The 19,379-nt window shown below is 29.6% G+C and overlaps 5 protein-coding genes across 5 annotated transcripts; 3 read left to right on the top strand and 2 right to left on the bottom strand.

Moving 5' to 3' along the window:
* The first annotated feature begins 372 nt into the window (after positions 1 to 372).
* Positions 373 to 2,444, top strand: LOC129606781 (all trans-polyprenyl-diphosphate synthase PDSS2). The gene is made up of 5 exons (XM_055517329.1): positions 373 to 845; positions 904 to 1,076; positions 1,165 to 1,354; positions 1,411 to 1,960; positions 2,019 to 2,444. The coding sequence occupies exons 1-5, from the start codon at positions 696 to 698 to the stop codon at positions 2,288 to 2,290; spliced, it is 1,335 nt and encodes a 444-aa protein (XP_055373304.1). The 5' UTR covers positions 373 to 695; the 3' UTR covers positions 2,291 to 2,444.
* Positions 2,401 to 4,527, bottom strand: LOC129606780 (uncharacterized). Its single transcript, XM_055517328.1, has 6 exons — positions 4,296 to 4,527; positions 3,468 to 4,237; positions 3,170 to 3,411; positions 2,893 to 3,107; positions 2,604 to 2,839; positions 2,401 to 2,540 (listed from the first exon to the last, which is right to left on the bottom strand). The coding sequence occupies exons 1-6, from the start codon at positions 4,424 to 4,426 to the stop codon at positions 2,491 to 2,493; spliced, it is 1,644 nt and encodes a 547-aa protein (XP_055373303.1). The 5' UTR covers positions 4,427 to 4,527; the 3' UTR covers positions 2,401 to 2,490.
* Positions 4,528 to 4,810: 283 nt separating this feature from the next.
* LOC129606762 (cell division cycle protein 27 homolog) lies at positions 4,811 to 8,894 on the top strand. The gene is made up of 6 exons (XM_055517287.1): positions 4,811 to 4,842; positions 4,943 to 5,105; positions 5,217 to 5,292; positions 5,609 to 6,046; positions 6,124 to 7,636; positions 7,696 to 8,894. Exons 2-6 carry the CDS (start codon positions 5,082 to 5,084, stop codon positions 8,477 to 8,479), a joined length of 2,835 nt encoding a protein of 944 aa, XP_055373262.1. The 5' UTR covers positions 4,811 to 4,842; positions 4,943 to 5,081; the 3' UTR covers positions 8,480 to 8,894.
* Positions 8,895 to 8,970: 76 nt separating this feature from the next.
* On the bottom strand, positions 8,971 to 10,314 carry LOC129606886 (nuclear receptor coactivator 5). Its single transcript, XM_055517503.1, has 3 exons — positions 10,166 to 10,314; positions 9,794 to 10,111; positions 8,971 to 9,738 (listed from the first exon to the last, which is right to left on the bottom strand). The coding sequence occupies exons 1-3, from the start codon at positions 10,270 to 10,272 to the stop codon at positions 8,982 to 8,984; spliced, it is 1,182 nt and encodes a 393-aa protein (XP_055373478.1). The 5' UTR covers positions 10,273 to 10,314; the 3' UTR covers positions 8,971 to 8,981.
* A 556-nt stretch (positions 10,315 to 10,870) lies between these two features.
* LOC129606802 (protein hobbit) lies at positions 10,871 to 18,917 on the top strand. The gene is made up of 12 exons (XM_055517366.1): positions 10,871 to 11,049; positions 11,153 to 11,276; positions 11,381 to 11,602; positions 11,697 to 11,858; positions 11,933 to 12,073; positions 12,124 to 12,396; positions 12,450 to 12,593; positions 12,659 to 13,412; positions 13,472 to 14,313; positions 14,373 to 14,830; positions 14,889 to 18,510; positions 18,587 to 18,917. The coding sequence occupies exons 1-12, from the start codon at positions 10,991 to 10,993 to the stop codon at positions 18,638 to 18,640; spliced, it is 6,855 nt and encodes a 2,284-aa protein (XP_055373341.1). The 5' UTR covers positions 10,871 to 10,990; the 3' UTR covers positions 18,641 to 18,917.
* Positions 18,918 to 19,379: the final 462 nt, after the last annotated feature.

Genomic DNA, 19,379 nt, shown 5'->3' with positions numbered 1-19,379 from the left:
ATATTTTAAAGAATTTAATCAATAGTTAAAATTTATAAATAATATAAATATGCAATAATGAATTTAAATGTATAGAAGATTAATAAGAAATATATTTTCATACATTAAAAGTTCTCAATTTATTAATAATTGAGATTAAATGCTTAAAAAAAAATACCCACTTGTTAAGAATATAAATTTCAACTCCCATAAGATTTTTTTTCTAATCAGAATTTTACAAAAACTATTGTGAATGATATATAATAATGTAAAAAAATAGTTTATTGTAAAACGGCAATATTGATTCATGCAAATATGACAAATGTCAGTTTTGTTATTATTTACATTGCAGGAATCATTTGTTGTTAATTGGTAAACAGAAGTTACAAAAAAAAGAGAAAAAATATTTACACAGGTAATTTAAGCACTGACAATGGTTTTTGATTACAATTAAACCTGCTTTGTATGATAAAGGTGGGGTAAATTAAAAATACGATTTTCACTTCATGTAATATTTCGAATCTCCCACCAAATTTTTTAAATTTAAATATTTCTTAACTATTACATACCTTTTACATATTGACATTAAAAAAGAAAGAAAGAAAAAATAAATGAATTAATTTGGTGTGTCAGTCAAATACAATTTCACGATTTCACTTTGATAGTTTTTTTTTTTTAAAAACGCAAAAAATATTTTCTTGAGATAGAAAAAAAAAATGATTTCTAAAATCATAATTTCATCGAGGAACTACATTAGATACTCAAATTTATCGAATAGATTCGTCCCACTTGTTTGCAACGCGCAAGGAAATATTTTAATAAGTAGATACTTCTCTTCCACGAATTCTTTCAATGCAACAAAGAGGGCAAGATAAATAATTTTTAAATAACACTATATTAAAACTAAATATATTTTAATTACAGGCTCCAGTTCCAAAGCATGATTGGAATCGCGCAGTTAGTGAAGCTGAAAGAATAGTTGGTTATCCAACATCATTTTTAAGTTTGAGATGGCTCCTCAGTGATGAAATAGCTAATGTTGCATTGCATCTAAGAAAATTAGTTGGAAGTAACCATCCGTTACTCAAAACTGCCAAGTAATTATTCTTATTTGTAATTAAATCACATATCAGTATCACATAGTTTTAATTAACATATACCTGTTTCAATAACGAATATTTATAGGTATTTACTTTACAATGGAAAAAATACAATGCAAGCATGGGGATTAATTGTTTTATTAATATCAAAAGCAGCTGGTCATGCACCATCAATTCCAGATATGGAGCAAGACAAAAGTGCTGGAGTTCTTCACTCTCAACGAGCTTTAGCTGAAGTTACTGAAATGGTTAGAATTTCACATTTAGTACATAATGTAAGTTATGGTTTTTATTTTTAAATTTTAAATAACGTGCTACCTAAATTTAACAGAGTTTAGTTAATCTGCACAAAAGTGGCGAACTTTCTCAAGATTTACCTACTCTAGAAGATATGACATTTGGAAACAAAATTGCTTTACTAGGTGGTGATTATCTATTAGCACATTCATGTGCAGAACTTGCAAGGCTTCGTAATCAAGAATTAGTCGAATTGATTTCATCAGCTGTTCGAGATTTTACCGAAGCTGAGTTTATCGGAGAAAGAGATGGTCAAAACAATCCATTACCGTCTAAACCAGAAAAGAAAGAGAAACTTTCTGAAATTAATATGGATTATGATATTTCAAAAGATATTGTAGAAACTGATTGCCTAATTCCTTTAGATGTTAAGAGTGCAATGGGTATTCCCGAAAAGGAATGGGCACTTAGGCACATATTGAATGCAGGTAGTTTATTGGGAAAAAGTTGTCAAGGTGCTTTGAAATTAGCTGGCTTACCAGAAAGCTCCCAAAAACATGCGTTTTTATTTGGTAAACACCTTTCATTAGCTTGGCAGGCCTGCTTAGATGCTGAACCATTTCAACAGAGTACTCTTCCTCTTGGTAAAGTTGTAAAAGTATGTATTAAAAATTGTAAACATTAATGGAATTATATTTTCAGATACTACCTTTAGTCTAGTAAGTGCACCAATACTTTTTCACTTGGAAGAGGATCAATCTTTGTACGACGAAATTGAAAAAGGCAAAAAATGTGTTGATAAAGTTGATTATGAAAAGATTCATAGTATAATAATTAGAGGCCCTGGTGTCCAAAAAACAAAACAACTACAAAAGAAACACACAAATGCGGCAATGAAAGTTTTAGAAAAATTCCCTCCATCTGATGCAAGAACAGCTTTGGAAAATATTCTTTTAGCAATGCAAGATTTATGAGAGTTACAGATGTAACATTTTCGTTTCTTTTTTTCAGTTTATTTTTACAACATTTTGTTTAAAAGTACCTATATGTATTAAAGTTATATATTGAAATTGCAAGTCAAAATATTTTTTATACATTTATATAAATAAAATTGTTTTATAACTTATACAAAATTGTACTTTTCTGAATTATTTTTATAAAATAGTAATAAAATTTATTCCCAAGGGAGACGGCCTAGAGGACATAAATGCCAATCTAATTCATCTAAAAAATTATTCTTTAGATTATTATTAAAATTATTATTAGGAAATTGAAAATTAGTTTTACCAGTTCCTGTAAACCAAATTCCTGTGTGATTTTCTTCTTTCGTTTCAAAATTGGAAATATCGCAATTAAGATCATTTTGAGTGAAATATTTTTTTTCTTGTAATTCATTTGATATTTGATGGTTTTTATTTGGATTTTCGTCTTCATTTTCAGGAGAGCCACAATATATATTGATAAGTTCCACTAATTTGGATTCTTCATAATATGAAAGCGGAGGTTGAACCAGTGAAAGACAACTGAAAATTTCATTTAGTGTTAGTTCAAAATAAAAAAGAGCTTTTTTAGTTACTTTTTTATGACAGTCTTTGTGTATTCCGTAACATTTTTTAGTCTTTCTTCTATGTAGTTTTTAGAAAAACTAAGACACCAAGGTCTTTTGTAATGGTCTCCAAAAATAATAATTGAACTTGCATCGATATCTAGAATGGAATATATTCTTTTGATTTCTTTAGACAAAATTTTATGATCATTAATATGTTTTTTCTCTATATGAAAATCAGAGTCCTAAAATAAAATTTTTATATTATCATCAAATTTACGATATATTTGACTTATATCTCTTATACCTTTTCCTTTCGTGTTTTACAATAGACTTTGAACTTTTCGAAGGCAGAGAATCCTACTACGATTTCATTCGCCCAAAAGCTTGCGCCACGTCTTTTGGAAGATGTTTCAAAGCTATTTTCTGCTATATATATTAGTTCATCAAATAATCTTTCAATAAAACCATGCATTGCAATAGATCTAAATAATTTCCTATTTTTTCTAACTAAATTTCTCAAGTTTTTTTCAGAGTCAACTAGATTGGCTGAATTAAAAGAAAATATTGCGTTTAATGTATTTAAATTTAATGATGAAAATTACCAGGAATTTCAAATATGAAAGTCATTTTAGTAAATGCCGTTATAAAGACAGATGCTAAATTTTTTACACTTGATTCTTGTCGTATTAAGTTTTCCATAATTTTTATTACATGAACCTGTATATGTTCTAGCTGAATTTTTCCGTTAATATTAGAAAATTTTTTTAGTGTATTATAGTGTTCATTGCTCAAAAATTTTCGTGCTTCATTGACTTTAATGCATCCATTCTGAATTGCTAATAATGATGAATCGTACACTTCAAATAATTCACTTACTTTGTCATCAAACAATGTTATATCTTCAGAACGAACATTTTTAGAACCAACATTTCTTTGATTTTTATATTCTTGATCCCAATAAAATTCTTTTAACCAATCAAGACAATAATCTGAAGCTCTTCTTAAAACATTAAGTGACGGCATAGATTGTCCATGAGAACACAAATGTCGCAAATCTACTATAAACGGATCTATCCCAATATCCATAGCGCTTTGATACATTGTTTTCATTTTGCCTTTTTGTGTAGTAGAACACATGTAGTTCAGAAATCTGGTAAATGCTCCAGAATATAAAACTTGAAGTTCGTTTGCGAAATCTTTCGATTCATCCTTTATTTGAACTTCTATAATGGCTAGTGTGCTTAAAATAGATGCAGGAGTCATATTAAGAGATCTCAACTTCCAAATCCTCATTTTCTTGCATGCTTTAATTTTTGTTTCATATGATGCTCCTTGTCCAAATAATGAAATATAAACCATGTTGAATTCTTCACTAAATTTGAACTTTCATTTTATTTTCTAAAACTTCAGAGAATTTATTTTAAACTTACACATTTTTCCAAGGTCCAACATTCGTTCGTCTCTTTTTAAAATTTTCACCATCTGTTATATTATTACTTGAATCTTCAAATTTTGCCTCATTTTCGAATGTTGTATCCAATTCATTTTCTTCATTATCCATAGTTAATCCAGGAATATTAGGTACCAATTTATTTTATGTTTTACAAACCGGTAACAAAAAATTATTAACATATGCACAAATTCAGTTTGCACTTCAATTTTCAATATCTCGTGTTAAAACGTCAAAATTCTATGTTTACATCAATTTCTATGTTCGAATTTTCAAGATTCAGATTTGTATCAATACTGAGGTGTTCTAGCAGTGACAGATTTCCTGTACACTTGACGACTCATCAACTGAAAACAATCGATTTTAAAAAAAATCGAACTACATAAATTACTATCGACTTTTGGTTAATCAAACAGACATTTAATGACATTTTGAAATGTCAATTTTTTTGATAAACGACAAAAAGTAAATTGAAATGGCAAGAGCGTCCTGCAATATTTTCAGAAGGCATAATTTTTTTTTAATTTGTACATAAATTTACTATTATAAAAATCATATAAATTATTTAAGAAAAATTTTGCAGTTTATTGCCAAAGAAATTAAACATTTTTTTTAATTTGTAATTAGCAAGGCGACATATGTTTGCTTCATGAATTTTGTAATGTTCGTAAAAGTGAAAATCGAGAACCCATAGAAATTTTTTCTATTGAAAATTGGAATTTTCAAGTTTAAAAAAACTATTTAAATATAATTAAAATTTATAATAATGATAATACAGGAACCAGTACAGGTAAGTAAAAAATTTCGATTGATTTTTTTAAATGGAGCAATCAGAAAATTTTTAACGATTTTTCACAGGGAGGGGTGAAAATGAAATTAATTTGAAATATTTTTCTTTTAGGCAGCCATTTGGCATTGTTTAAACCATTATAATTATAAAGATGCAACTTTTCTTGCCGAAAGACTTTGTGCTGAGAGTAAGTAGAAAAATTTAACTAATATTTATTCCTGTTTTGCGTTAGAGCTACTGTTCTCAGTTGATTTTACATTCCAATTTTCTTTGAAAAGTCATTAAGAATTGTATGTTTTCTTTTGTCATATATAAATATTTTTGTATGAAAATTTTTCTTGTTAATTCATTTATTTTCACACTTTTATTTTTCTTATCTAAAAAATATAAAACCTTTTTTAAAAATATTTTAGATAATAATATTTAAACCAAAATTTCTTTAATTTTTCTATTTTAAATATATATGTTATGATAATTGAATATATTCTATAATTTCGTTTTAGTCGAAACGGATGAAACAATCTTTATATTAGCCACATGTTATTTTCGTTCAAATAATATTCATCAAGCATACTGGTTATTAAAAACAAAATCATCTTATTCCCCACAATGTAGATATTTACTAGCAAAATGTGCCTATCAGTTAAAAAAATTAGTTGAAGCTGAAGCTGCGATTTCTTCTATTAATTTCAATGAAATAAAAAATTTTGAAGAAATTGGAAAAGAATTTGGGGAAATAGCATGTTTTGTTTTACAACTGATCGCCAATATATGTTTACAAACAGAGAGAAAAAGAATTGCTATTGAAGCAAATAAAATGGCTTTAAAATTAAATCCCTTCTTATGGCATTCATTTGCAGATTTATGTAATATGGGTGAAAAGGTTGATCCAAATTCGATATTTCAATTTTCCAGCGCGGATATATTTAACACATGCCAAGGTAATATTTAATTTTTGTAATAAAATTTTTTTCTAAAATAATATAAAAATAAAATATGATTTTTTGTTTTATTTTAGGAAACACCAATACAAACCCAATGATCTTGTTTGGTAATAACGGAGCAAATTCAGTTATTATGTTAGACGCTTGTCTAATAACATCTGCTGTTGGTGTAAATAATAATATGCCTTTAAATAATACATCGACAACAATTAACAGCTCCGGTGATATAATCAATAATACAAGTAGTAATAATTATATTTTGTCTACTCCTGGAGACAATAATTTACAGACACCGATTAATCCACCAACAAATATACGAAATATAGGTGGAGGACTTTGTAACATTAATAATATCAGTATCGGTCCAATGCACTCTATAGATGATACGTTATTTTCCTCGTCACCAGTAGAAACAGTTAATGCTGATAATTGCACACCAATAATACGCAAACAGTTTAAATATTTATCAATGCGTACACCAGGAAGTCCAAGTTTTGGAATATTGCCAATTAGTCCAGTTGACACTCCTATTAGTGGTAGTAATTATTTTGGTGGTAGCAATGTAGGTAGTAATCTGACTACACCAATTAATAACAGTAACAATAATATAAGTAATATTAACAATATAAACAACAATATTCAATCTCCTCAAACATTGGTAGAAATGAATCAAGAACAAAAACCCGTAGGTAAAAAATTAAAAGGACATGTAGGTGGTATATTAGTACGCAAGGATTCGCCTATTCCAAATACTAAGCCAACTGTTTTTACTCAAACTGGAAATATAACATCACGTACGCCCAATAATAACTCAAGTCAAAACGTGAGAAGATCATCTCGATTATTTAGTAATAATAATTATTCTGTTAAGGAAAATAGTAGTAAATCGCCAAATATTAATAGTAAATTTGTTCAGCCGCGTTCACCGCCACGGAAAACTAAATCACGTTTAACAAAAATTACAGAACTTATTAACGAAAAAGATTCAACTGTTACAAACATGAAAAAAGATAAAAATCAAACAACACAAGTAAACGAAAAAATTGAAACTATAACTTCAGCTACCGACGTAGATTCAAAAGTTTTGTTAAATAATACATTAAACTCAGCTCAAACAATGGCACAGCATGTTGTTAATTTAAAAAAGCAAAGTGTAGAAGGATTGATGGCATTACTTCGGGATATAGGACAAAGTTATTTACAATTATCTCAGTATAATTGTACGGAAGCTGTTACTAATTTCAATGAAATTCCAAAACGACATCATCAATCTAGCTGGGTACAAAGTCAAATAGCATTAGCATACTACGAACAACGTAAATATGAAAATGCTGTTGAAGTTTTTAAGAGTATACATGAAAAAGAACCATACCGTTTACAATATATGGAAATATATAGTACCGTTTTATGGCACCTTCAAAAAGATGTAGCACTTAGCGCTTTGGCGCAAGATCTAATGGCAGTTGATAAGAATTCTCCTGTAACGTGGTGTGTTTCTGGAAATTGTTTTTCATTACACAAGGAACATGAAACCGCAATAAAGTTCTTTAAACGTGCAGTACAAGTTGATCCTAATTTTGTTTATAGGTATAAAAAAAATTTATTAAAATTAGCAAAAATTTAACTAAAACTTATCTAATTTTCAGTTATACCTTGCTTGGACATGAATTAATTATTACTGAAGAATTAGAAAAAGCTATGAATTACTTTAGAACAGCAATTACAAAAGATTCCCGACATTACAATGCTTGGTTTGGTATTGGAACCATTTATTCAAAACAAGAACGTTATGAATTAGCAGAATTACATTATAGACACGCTTTAAAAATTAATCCAAAAAATTCTATTATTATTGTTCACATAGGTGCAATGCAATTTTTCATGCACAAAACTGAACAAGCTTTAGCAACTCTGAACACAGCGGCTACTGTTGACCCTAAAAATCCTCTGTGCAAGTTTCATCGTGGTTCAATATATTATCAACTAGGTAAACATCAAGAAGCTCTTAAGGAATTAGAAGAATTAAAGCAAATCGTGCCAAAAGAGTCAGTTGTATTCTATTTAATTGGCAAAATTCATAAAACTCTTGGAAATGTTGATAAAGCATTGATGCATTTTAGCTGGGCTACGGATTTGGATCCAAAAGGAGCAAACAATCAGCTTAAAGATGCGTTTGATTCTATAAATCATAATCCACGTAGTAATAATGAAACTAATATCGGCAGTAGTAATAACAGCAATCCTGTTACAACCAATAATGCCGATATTACGAACGAAGCAAACTTTGGTGCTAGCATTAGTATAGCAACTGGATTAATGCATATTGAAGAAGAATTAGAAATTGAACCGGTTTCAGAACGCAGTGATGATTCAACGCAAGCACAACATGAGCTTGACGCGTCATACGATAATGATAGTGACAATTATTAAGTTAATATTTTCAGAAATAAACTATTTCATATTGAACTATATGATAACATAAAAATGCAAAATTAAGAAATTTTATTGGAAAACAAAAATATATATTTAAAATTGAAATTATAGTTAAAATTAGTGTTTCGTATCAAATACATGAAAAAAGTAAATAGAATGCTTTTTATTTGATATAGGGAAGATTAAATAACAAAATGAATGCAAATGTGTTCCACGTAGTTGAAATATTTAAATTATTATTGATCTGAAAAGTTTTTAAAGCAAAAAAGTGTTATTCGATGGATTAAATGGATTCATGCATTCTTGGCTGATTCAATAACAATGTAATATCGGGATTTTTGCTAATATATTTTATAATTGTAGATAGGTTAAAAATGAAATAAATTTACTCATGGTATGTCGACTATTCTAAACTTAATTTTTTTGTCTGCTTTCTTATTTAACTCACTTACAAGCTTGTTTTAATAAAAGGAAAAGCGCTTTATTAATTAATTCTTTATTAAAACTCGAAATGATTTTGGATTGTTTCCACTAAACTAGTTATCATTAATGAATCTAATGCTTTTTGAACTTTTTCATCTTTTAATAATTCGATTGTATCTGAATGTTGCAACAAAGAGTCTACTGTTGGGTACAAAAGTGTTGATGCATGTTTGTCCGTTACAGACGGTTTATTTAATATATTTAAAATTTTCTTTTGCAATTCAATTTCCGGATCTGGTTCCGCAGTGGCTTTTAAATTTGTTGTCATCGACGCATCTACGTGTTCGCCCATTTCAGTTTTTACTTGAAGCTCTCTCCTTTCCTGTAAGTATTTAATAACTCTGTCATATTGTAAAACTGTTAAGGGTAAATTATCAGCTAAGAGATTTAACAATGTTTGCATTGATTCTGGATGAGGCTCTTTAAGTGGTGGGGCGACTATTTTTGCTGGAGCCATAAATGACATTGTTGGTTTCATAATAGATGGAATTAATTTAATTTCGCGAGATAATTTTTCACTGAAATCTGAATGAATTAAATTTATTGCATCATCAATTGGCATATTTCGATGTTCAGCTGCTTGTCCATATAAAATATTTACAGTTATGCTCTTATGTTCTACATTTTGTTCAGTGACAACAATAGCATATAAGCATCCACGTGATGAGATATTTGCTAAAACTTTTCCAATTGGTACTTCAGGATTTGGATATAAAATATCCACCCTTAAATACATTCTTTTCAGTCTTTGTTCTATGTGCTCCGCATAATCACTAAAAATTTAATTTCATAATTATTGATGTTTAATGAAAAAAAACTTGTATTTACGTTATTTCCTTATTTAAAACAATAATCTCACAGTCATTGTAATCAACATTTACGGTTGCATGATATTGTTCTTGCAATAAATAGTATTTATCAGGTGTAGGAGCATTTTGCATTGTGTTTCCTGAAGTTTGATTTGCCGGTCCTTTATTCAAATTTTTATTTTGTTGTTTCTTATTATCAGCATTCCTTACAGTAATTTTATGTCCTTTGAATGAAGAATGATTAAGTGCTGCTGCAGCTTTGTTAGCTGTAGCTTCATCCTCAAATTGAATAAAACCGAATTTGTCTTTAACCATTGAAGCGATTGGCTTTCCATATCTAAGTATAGTAAAAGTTATTAAATTTTTTAGGTAATTTTGTATAAATACTCACGGAACACAAATACTACAAAGTTCCTCCCGTGTGCAAGATGGTAAATTTCCGACAAAAATCCGATTTTTCGCTAAATCTGGATTTTTCAGTAGATCCATTTTCTGCATTTTTATTTTTTTGTAAATCAATTTTTGATATTTGCATGTATACACACAACAATTATTGAAAATGGACTGTCATGTAAGTTTTTATACAAAAAATCGATTTAGTATTTTTCGATACATAACATCGAATATTGCTCCCAATTCGACTTTAAACTGAATGAAAACGATATGGCTCTTTGATGAATGGGCTACTTAAAATTCATCCAAAATGTAAACTTAATAACATGTGTAACATTCTTAGATCTTCATTTGTACACACCTACAGTATGTTAACTACAGTAGGAGAATTTTAATAGGAATCGTGATAGGATTTCAAACTATTTCACCACAGGCGCTTAAATTCGTGGAGGTAGTTTAACTTGATTCTTTCGCAGTCCCCTTTAAATATTTGTATTCTATAGGAATTCTGATATTTCTTCGCGAAAAGTCGTTCTTGTCCTGTTTTCAACTTTAGAATGGTAAACCTATTTCACAGAATATATGTAAGTGCCAAAATTTAAATCGGTTATACACCTCTGTAGAAAACCTAAAGCGAAATTTTGTGAACGTCAAAAAAAATTTGAAACAGCTGTTCAGAATTTATAAATGTGTTGGACTGTTTATCAATAAATCACGGTCTCTATAAAGAAATTAATTATTTATCAATTAAAATAAAAAATTTTAAAGATGTGAATATTCTTCTAATTATATAGTGCAAAAAATATTTTTTATAAATACAATTATGAGTTTTCTAGTTGTTTTAATAGTTGTAGTTTTAATTTTTTATGGAAGTATTACCTGGTAAATATTTAATCAATTAGTTTCTATATAATTAATTTATTTCAATTGAAAAAACAATAAAATGACATCATACCTAAATAATATATATATTTTTTAATTCAAGGGCCTTTCCTTTAGTAATAAGTTGGTGGTTTAATCGTAAATTTAAAATAAATGTTCGTGCTGGTCGAATGAGCCTACCCTTGTCGTTTAAAAAGGTTAACATTTACAAAAATGGATTTTCTGTGGTATGTATACTTGCTACCATATCATATATACATATAATTAAATATAACATAATATAATATAAAGTAACGCAAACTTGACCTTGAATTAATTTTTGATTCAATAGCAAATTGAAGAAATATCAATTAGTAGCAGCTTTTTGAATTCAGAAGTAACCAAATTACTATCAATTAATTTACGGGATATTCGTATAAATAAAGATATAGACGCAGGGGGGAAGTTTAATGATGATTTACCGGATTTCAGTGAAACGGATAGAAAACTTAGTTCTGGGGTGCCGGATTTCAGGAAAGCAAAAATACCACCAAGTATTGTAACATTTGCTCAGGTATGAACTTTAACTTCTATATATATGTACATAAATAATTATATATGTGTATATTTTGAAGTATGTATGATAATTTGATGTATTTTGTTTTAAGTTTATGGCTGTTCATGTATATAATGTATCGGTTGTATTAATAAATAATGACTGTGACCCTAGTTGGTTTATTCATGCCACTGCTAAAGAGCTTCATTTAGATGGCAGTATAGTACAAAATGACAAAACTTTATTAGTAAATTCATCTTTAACTGATGCGCAGGTAATTCTATTAGTCATTAAATAATCAATTAAAATTTTAATAAAGAATAATTTGCTTTTCTCTTTTTCCTTTAGGCTAAAATGCTTCTTCATTCTCCAAATCGTCGCCAATCGTCATTAGAAAATTTGAATAAGTTAAGACCATGTTTGGCTGAAATTAGTTTCGATGTAGCTTTAGATGCTACTTTGATAGCTCAAGGACCTCTTTCCGTTGAGGTAATGGAATTTTTTTAAGTGATAACTTTTAAAAGTGTTTTTCTTTTTAGAAATTGCAATTATCGTTGAATAACGCCAAGACGACCATATATGGAGGAATGTATGAATTTTTAAGTGAAGCTAAACTGCAAAATAAGTTATCTACTGTTCAGCAACAGAAATCTCAAATATTTGCTAAAACAAGAAGTTATAGTAATGATGCATATCATAAATTAGCACCAATAATTCCAAGAAATTTTGGGGTGGCAATAAAAGCTGCAACCGTAACCGCTGTGAAAGAAAATACTCAAAATGATTTTAACGCAAAAATGCAATTATTTACGGTAGGATTATAAGTTTTATATGGATTAAATATTTATGAAATTTGTTGTTTCAGATTTCTGGAAAATTTAAACCAAATTCTCTACCTGAAAATATCCATTTACCTAATTTGTATGCTAACTTAGCACTTCAACATCTAGACATCGATACAAAATATGAAAAACTTTTATTTATTGAAGAATTCACAACAGAAGCTAAGGTATAAGCATATAACAATATTTTCTCAAACATTTTCATATTTACTTATAAGTTTTATAATTTTAGCTGGAAAACGAAATTTTAAACATCTTTTTCTTATTACGCACTTTTCAAATAATTTACAATCACAGTGAAATTTATGGTTGGGTGAATAATAATTTTCTTTCACGCAAAAAGTCAACACCAAGTCAACCACTTTCTCTTTCGAAAAAAAAATTCGAAGATATTGAAACAATAACTAAATCAAATCAAAAAATCTCAAATGGAGGTGGTTCTAAATTACTTGAATGGATGTTAAAGAGGATTGTCGTTAAGGCTTGTGCAGAGCTATGGAATATCTCCATGCTTGTAAAACTAGACGACCATAATGCTGGAATAAGTATGAGTCATTCGCGCATGATACTGGCACAATATGATGAAAAGCGCAGTAGTACTTATAACAATCATTTTATTAATTTACTTTTAAATAACCGACATTGGAGTGTGGAATTGATGTTTGAAACATTATGGTGGTCACTTGGAAATTCTATCAATGACACAAACAACCTAAAAAAAAACCATTCTCGTGGTAGTCCATTTTTTTTAGCTTTAAGCATTATAAAATTGAGTAGTTATGCAAATATTATGAAATTGGATTTTTCTATTCATAATGTTCGGGCTGAGTATAGCATATTTTTGGCAGAATTTGTAGTTAAAACATTGCAATGCATAAAGCAGTATGGATGGGGTAGCAAAATATGTACACCGACGTCCGAGACCATACCTGTAAAATCAGATTCTAAAGTTAATTCTGGAATGATTGTTAGTACAAGAATTGAAGGTAGTTTCATTATAATATTAATATACTATTTTGAAGGTTTATCATAAATATACTTTTAGGAATCTCGGTTTATTTTATAAATCATCATGACGCTTGTATATTAGTCAGTTTGTCTGAAGTGGCGATAACAAGAACACAACAAATTTCTGTTATAAAATTAGAGCGACTTCAAATGGCAATTATGAGGTCGTTAACAGCAGATTCAATGAGCGTTAGTGATTTTACTGACATTTTTTGCAATTTCAAAATAATCCGTTTAGAATATGAAAAGTTTTCGACGGTAACTAATTCGCCGAAACTTTCAATATATATTTTGGACGATACAGAAGCATTTTGGAACTCGAATTTACATATGCATATATACACTTTGTATCAGGATATTCAAGAATTTAAGATAGAGACTGGACTTTTCAGTATTAGTGAAAAGCCTACATTACCTCCGAAAGAAATTAATTCATCTGAAAAGCTTTCCATTGAGTTATCAGCAGAGCGAAACACCTTATTTGAAATAAAAATGTCAGAGAGGCATTCCATGCAGTGGTATTTCGAAAATTTATTTATTAGGAGAAACGATAGATTTTTGGTGTCAATCGAGAACGTTTTCATCAAAATTGATGACCAACACATATTTACATTTAAAGATGTAGATGTTCAAACTTTTCCAAGACTGGATATGTTGACTGTTGAAAGACAAAATTCTGAATGTTTAACTTTATTATCAAACAAAGTTTGGGTGTGGACTATTGAGGGATTTAAAGCAATTTTTCCTTACGATCATGATTTCTCAGATGCTGTTCAAAATGAATTTGTATCGCTATTTAAATGGTTGAAACTTATTCATAATTACAAGAAAAAGGAGTTTACCGTGGACTCTCCCTTACCAAGCGATTTAATAATTCAGGCTAGTAAAATTTTATAGTGCAAGACGTAAATTTTAAAATATTTTCTTTCTTATTGCAGATTAAAGAGTTTCTTTTAGAAATGAGTGATGATCCGTTTGAAGTAAAACTTCGTGATAATTATGTTTTATTAGTTGATGAGTACTTAGAAGGATTGAAACGCGAAAAAATATTTAGGAAAAAACTTGCAGAAAAATATTCAGATCGATTACTACTGCCTGCTGGTGCGATGGATAACCTCTATAAAAGTTTTTTGGTGAAAAATTCTGAAATTTATATACAACGATCAAAAAAAATTAAACAAAGTGGACCAGTTCGTACAAGACTTTTTGCCTGGATTATGACAGATTTAGAAATTTTAGCAATGGCAGATCCTTCAATTCATGGTAAGGAAAATGTTATTCGAATAATGAGAGAAATAGATTCAGACAGTCCTTGGCCTGAGGAAGGGTTGGATTTCGTAACTCTGTGGTGCCGCTATATAAATGTTAGTTGTACTGAATGGAAATTCATGTTGAGGTATTCTATGAATGAATTAAAAATGTTCCTTGAATCACAAAATTTTTTTTTATTGCAGAGATTTTCCACAACCAATGTTCCAGGTTAAAATGATGAGATTACAGGGTAATTTAGTTGGTGCAGAGCAGGCAGCACCAAAACGGGCACGTCGTGACATTCTTGTAGATATTGGGCACCCATTTGGTAGTGATATGATTCAAAGGGGAATGACAGCGTTGAAATTTTATCACGACTTTGAATGTGAAGTGGATTCATTCATATACGCTTTTGGTCCTTGTTGGGAGCCAGTTATGGCGCAATGTAACTTAAGCTTTGAAAAAATACAAGCTCCTTCACGAGATCCGAGTCCTGTGTTGCCTTTTTGGGATAAGATGCGTTTAATGTTTCATGGACGTGTTACCATGTTGGCAAAACAATTTACAGTGTTATTACATGCGTCTTTAGATCCATATAATACAACAGAAGAAATGGAATTAACTTGGAATAATGTAGGAATAATGTGGCAAAATGCAAAAATTATTTTTAAGGGCCAGTTAAATATTACTGTTAGAACTGCATCAAGATACGATGATTGCAGATTACTTCATTTTCCTCAGTTAAAATTGAGCTTCAAGCTGAATTGGGTTTGCTTAGCTAATCCAAACGATCATCACGCTGTAATTCCTTGTGCCCCAGATAAATTACCAGAATATTCAAGTAATCAAGTCCATGACTCGTTTAGAGCTTTTCGGTCACAGAATTTAAATATTTGGATTTCTTTCGAAACCAAAAACGTTCCAGGAGATGAAATTGACGTTGACATTCCAAGCCTTGTTTTGTATGGTAGCACGTTGCGATGGTTTGAAAGTTTAAAACTTATATTGTCTGGCGTTACGCGACCTACTAGAAGAGGTCCTGTATTTAACAACATTCGTCCAAGGAAAAAGCAACTAAGCAGGCATTATAAAAAGGCGAATTTACAAATGAGCTTGCATAAATTTCAAATACTGTATTGGATGTCACATGCACTACATAGAGGGTTTCAGTTAAATGGAGGTAGGGTTTCATTCAGTTCGGAACATATTTTAACATTGTCACCAATAGACGATGGTCTTGTGCATAGACCTAGAGCAGATTGGTCAACAATTTACATGAATTGCGAACTTAATGATGCCGAAATATGGTTGAAAAGCGTACTTAATGAAAAATTTGATAGCAGTGCAGAAAGCTTAACTCAATCAGATAATTGTAAAATTGTTCGCTTTTATTTTTTGAGTTTGGACAAAGTTTCATACGGTCGCGAAACTCATCTGCAAGCTGGAAGTAGTGAAGAAGGAAACAATCGTAAATCGCAACCTACCCATAAGCTTGTAGTTTATGATTTAAAAGGTGCTTGGACAAAAAGTAATCGTGATGTAGCATTTGCTCTGTTTGATTCTTTCATGAAGAATCAAAAATTAAAGAACAATTTAGGTACAGAGGCTTTGAAAGGGTTTCGTAAAGAAGGTGGCTCAAATTTATTGAAAAATCGTCGCAATGATAGTTCAAATTCTTTAACCTCAGCTGGTTCCGAAACTGTTTCGTCCATTTTCCCATCAACAAGTTCTGGAACGACTTCTAACAGCTCCGGCACTATTAAAAAATCACAACATACTAATCATGCAACAGCAATGTTGCAACAACTTATTGCTGAAGCAGATCATAAATTTAATGTTTACAGTGACGATAATGATAATACTCAGATTAGAGAACTACATTTACAAGGTTTACAAGCTTGCAATGCAAATGATGTTATACATGAAAACTGGAGTATATCATTAGTTAATTCTCAAGTTCTATTAAAAGGCTGTGAAACTTCAGGTTACGTAATTTTAAGTGCAGCGAAAGCAGAAATTTTACAACGCGTCCATAGACCTGTTTGGAGAGATCGAAGCTTAATATCAAAAACAACCTGGAAAGGCTCGCTAGAATGCATGCAGTATTATGCTACAGTCTCTGCTGGAGAGAGTGATGCATTTTTGGATGAAAAAATCATGTGGTTAACTGTAGATAATATTCAAGAAAAAGATAAAGATGCAACTGTGATAAACGACTTACCAGATCTTCCTCACTTGGTCGGTAGCGGACAGAGTGTTGGCGGAGTTGTTTCGGAGACTGTTGGAGTATCTTCCGGTGTCGCACCTGGCGAAGTTCAACCAGTACAGTTGCAAAGAATTGTATCGCGATGCAAATGTGAATTTTTTTATGTAAGCTATGGTGATACAATAGATCCTAATACAATAACAGAGGTTCCACCACCACCTTCTGAAGAGACTCTCAGTCCATGGGAAAAACAAGATGATCCAGTTGATGCATTCACATTGATGCATCATGATTTGGATGTGTGTACTAATTCTCTTCAGTACGCAATGATATTAGATATAGTAAACAATTTAATGCTTTATGTTGAACCGCAACGAAAACAAGCTTTGGAGAAATTGGCAAGAATGAGATTTCAACTCCAATTATACAGTAGTGAAGATCAGAAACGACCAATTCAACATTTACAAACACAAATACGTAGTTTAGCTATGAAAATAAGAGCTTATGAAAAAGATTTATATTTCGTAAGTAAAGCTAGACAGGAAGAGGGCGACACTGAAGAGCTATTGAAAGAGTTCGAAAGAATTCAGGATATGATCCGAGATTCCAAAGAAGAACTGAATATTCAAGGAGAAGAGCTTGATATGAAATTAATTTGTTACAAGGAAACGCAGTTATCTGCAATGAGTAAAATTACTAACGTGAGAACTGATAAACCTGTAACAATTGTTCGAGCTAATGAAATTTGTTTTAAACGTGCTCAGTGGAGACTTACTGAAACCGATGGTCAAATTGGTATAGCAGATTTAGTATTAAGTGATTTCTTATACACGAAGAAGTCCAAAAGTGATGATTCTGTTGAGCACTTGTTAGAATTAGGTAATATTAGGATGAATAATTTAATACCGAGGGAAATTTACAGGGAGGTGATATACCCAACTGAAATTCAAAAAGATATGCCTGTTGATGCTCATAAAAGAGTATTACGTGTATTTTGTAGAGAAAAGCCTCCCGTTGGTGGCATTTCTGTCAAAGAGCATTTTGAAATTAATGTTGCACCGATAACTATAGCAATAACAAAAAAATTTTACAATACAATGATGAAATTTTGTTTCCCTGATCGGGATGCTTCAGAAACTGAAACAGATGCTGATGTTGATGATGCAGCATCAACAACATCAACATCACAAAGATCGATAGCCAGTAGTAGTAGTAAAAAATCCAAACCAAAGAAAAGTTCCAAAGAATCCGCATTCTACGTCAAATTTCATGATGACGTAGAAAAAATGAAAGAGAGAGCCGAAAAAAACAAGTTATTTATATATATCAAAATACCAGAAGTTCCAGTTCGTGTTAGCTATAAGGGAAATAAAGAAAAAAATTTAGAAGACATTACTGATTTTTCATTAGTGATTCCAACTTTAGAATACCATAATGTTACTTGGACGTGGTTAGATTTATTAATGGCTATGAAGTCTGTTGGTCGAAGTGTTATTGTTAAGCAAGCAATTAAACAAAAATTACAAATAAAAAGAAAACCACCAATATTAGCAATAGGAGATAGAGAATCACCACAAGAAGAAGATAAAGCTAAAATGTTATTTGGTGATAGGCTTGCTGTAAGTTCAAAATTAATAAATATATTTAATTAAGTATTAATAATGGACTAATAAGATAATTTTTATTTAATTTTAGGTTGAAAATCGAAGTCAAAGGAAAAAATTCCAAAATTTTACAAAATCTTCTTAGAAAAAATTAATTTTTTGAACTTTTTTGTGAGACCAATATTCCATAATATCAAAGAATTTATATATATATATATATATATATTATACACTTATTTTAAAATATTAATATTGTATATTATTGTAAAGACAAAATGGTTTAGTGTAGTACCAACATAATGTATGTACATATATGTTTTAAAATTAGAATTTTATGACAATTTATAAAACAAAGAATCACACATGATGTATGCATGTATTTATAAAAGAAAAATTACATTTTATTTAATTAAACATAAAAGCATTATATTAAAATTAAATAAAGATTGGAGAATATTTGAATGCTGTTTTTTGAATATACATATAATATGAATTTGTGCTCAATAAATTTATAATAAATATAATGAATAAAAATGAAGAGTTTCTTAGTAATACATTTTATAAGTGTTAATTTTAGTATGATTTCTAGATGTTTTTCCATTTACAATTTTTTTTTTTATATTACAAAATTAAAATATTTCAAATTTCTTATGGCTAACCTAAATGTAAGACACCAATTCCATAGAAAAACAAAAATTTAAATATAATATTAATAGAAGAAAACTTATGAATACTTCAACAGCATTATTGACTAAATTTTGTTAGATATTTAGTATCATTTTTATGTTTATTAAGTATAAACTAGATAATTGAAAAATAAATTTAGTATTATGTACATATCTATTTTTGATTCTTTTCTTGCTGTGAAGAACGCGATGATAAAA

Source organism: Condylostylus longicornis, unplaced genomic scaffold, assembly GCF_029603195.1.
Source record: "Condylostylus longicornis isolate FDR11 unplaced genomic scaffold, ASM2960319v2 ptg000022l, whole genome shotgun sequence".
NCBI classification, from domain to species: domain Eukaryota; kingdom Metazoa; phylum Arthropoda; class Insecta; order Diptera; family Dolichopodidae; genus Condylostylus; species Condylostylus longicornis.
This window is presented reverse-complemented; position numbering and strand designations above follow the sequence as displayed.

What these genes read in the sequence shown, in the direction of transcription:
- LOC129606781 (XM_055517329.1), top strand. Translation starts at nt 696, where the DNA reads ATGATTTCTAAAATCATAATTTCATCGAGGAACTACATTAGATACTCA. An exon ending in CTTTCAATGCAACAAAGAGG is followed by an intron (nt 846 to 903) that starts GCAAGATAAATA and finishes TTTTAATTACAG; the next exon opens with GCTCCAGTTCCAAAGCATGA. An exon ending in CCGTTACTCAAAACTGCCAA is followed by an intron (nt 1,077 to 1,164) that starts GTAATTATTCTT and finishes GAATATTTATAG; the next exon opens with GTATTTACTTTACAATGGAA.
- LOC129606780 (XM_055517328.1), bottom strand. Translation starts at nt 4,426, where the DNA reads ATGGATAATGAAGAAAATGAATTGGATACAACATTCGAAAATGAGGCA. An exon ending in TTTCATATTTGAAATTCCTG is followed by an intron (nt 3,412 to 3,467) that starts GTAATTTTCATC and finishes CTTTTAATTCAG; the next exon opens with CCAATCTAGTTGACTCTGAA. An exon ending in ACAAAGACTGTCATAAAAAA is followed by an intron (nt 2,840 to 2,892) that starts GTAACTAAAAAA and finishes TGAAATTTTCAG; the next exon opens with TTGTCTTTCACTGGTTCAAC.
- LOC129606762 (XM_055517287.1), top strand. Translation starts at nt 5,082, where the DNA reads ATGATAATACAGGAACCAGTACAG. An exon ending in CGAAAGACTTTGTGCTGAGA is followed by an intron (nt 5,293 to 5,608) that starts GTAAGTAGAAAA and finishes ATTTCGTTTTAG; the next exon opens with TCGAAACGGATGAAACAATC. An exon ending in GATCCTAATTTTGTTTATAG is followed by an intron (nt 7,637 to 7,695) that starts GTATAAAAAAAA and finishes TCTAATTTTCAG; the next exon opens with TTATACCTTGCTTGGACATG.
- LOC129606886 (XM_055517503.1), bottom strand. Translation starts at nt 10,272, where the DNA reads ATGCAGAAAATGGATCTACTGAAAAATCCAGATTTAGCGAAAAATCGG. An exon ending in CTTTGTAGTATTTGTGTTCC is followed by an intron (nt 10,112 to 10,165) that starts GTGAGTATTTAT and finishes TACTATACTTAG; the next exon opens with ATATGGAAAGCCAATCGCTT. An exon ending in GTTTTAAATAAGGAAATAAC is followed by an intron (nt 9,739 to 9,793) that starts GTAAATACAAGT and finishes TTAAATTTTTAG; the next exon opens with TGATTATGCGGAGCACATAG.
- LOC129606802 (XM_055517366.1), top strand. Translation starts at nt 10,991, where the DNA reads ATGAGTTTTCTAGTTGTTTTAATAGTTGTAGTTTTAATTTTTTATGGA. An exon ending in AAGGACCTCTTTCCGTTGAG is followed by an intron (nt 12,074 to 12,123) that starts GTAATGGAATTT and finishes TTTTCTTTTTAG; the next exon opens with AAATTGCAATTATCGTTGAA. An exon ending in CAAGCGATTTAATAATTCAG is followed by an intron (nt 14,314 to 14,372) that starts GCTAGTAAAATT and finishes TTCTTATTGCAG; the next exon opens with ATTAAAGAGTTTCTTTTAGA.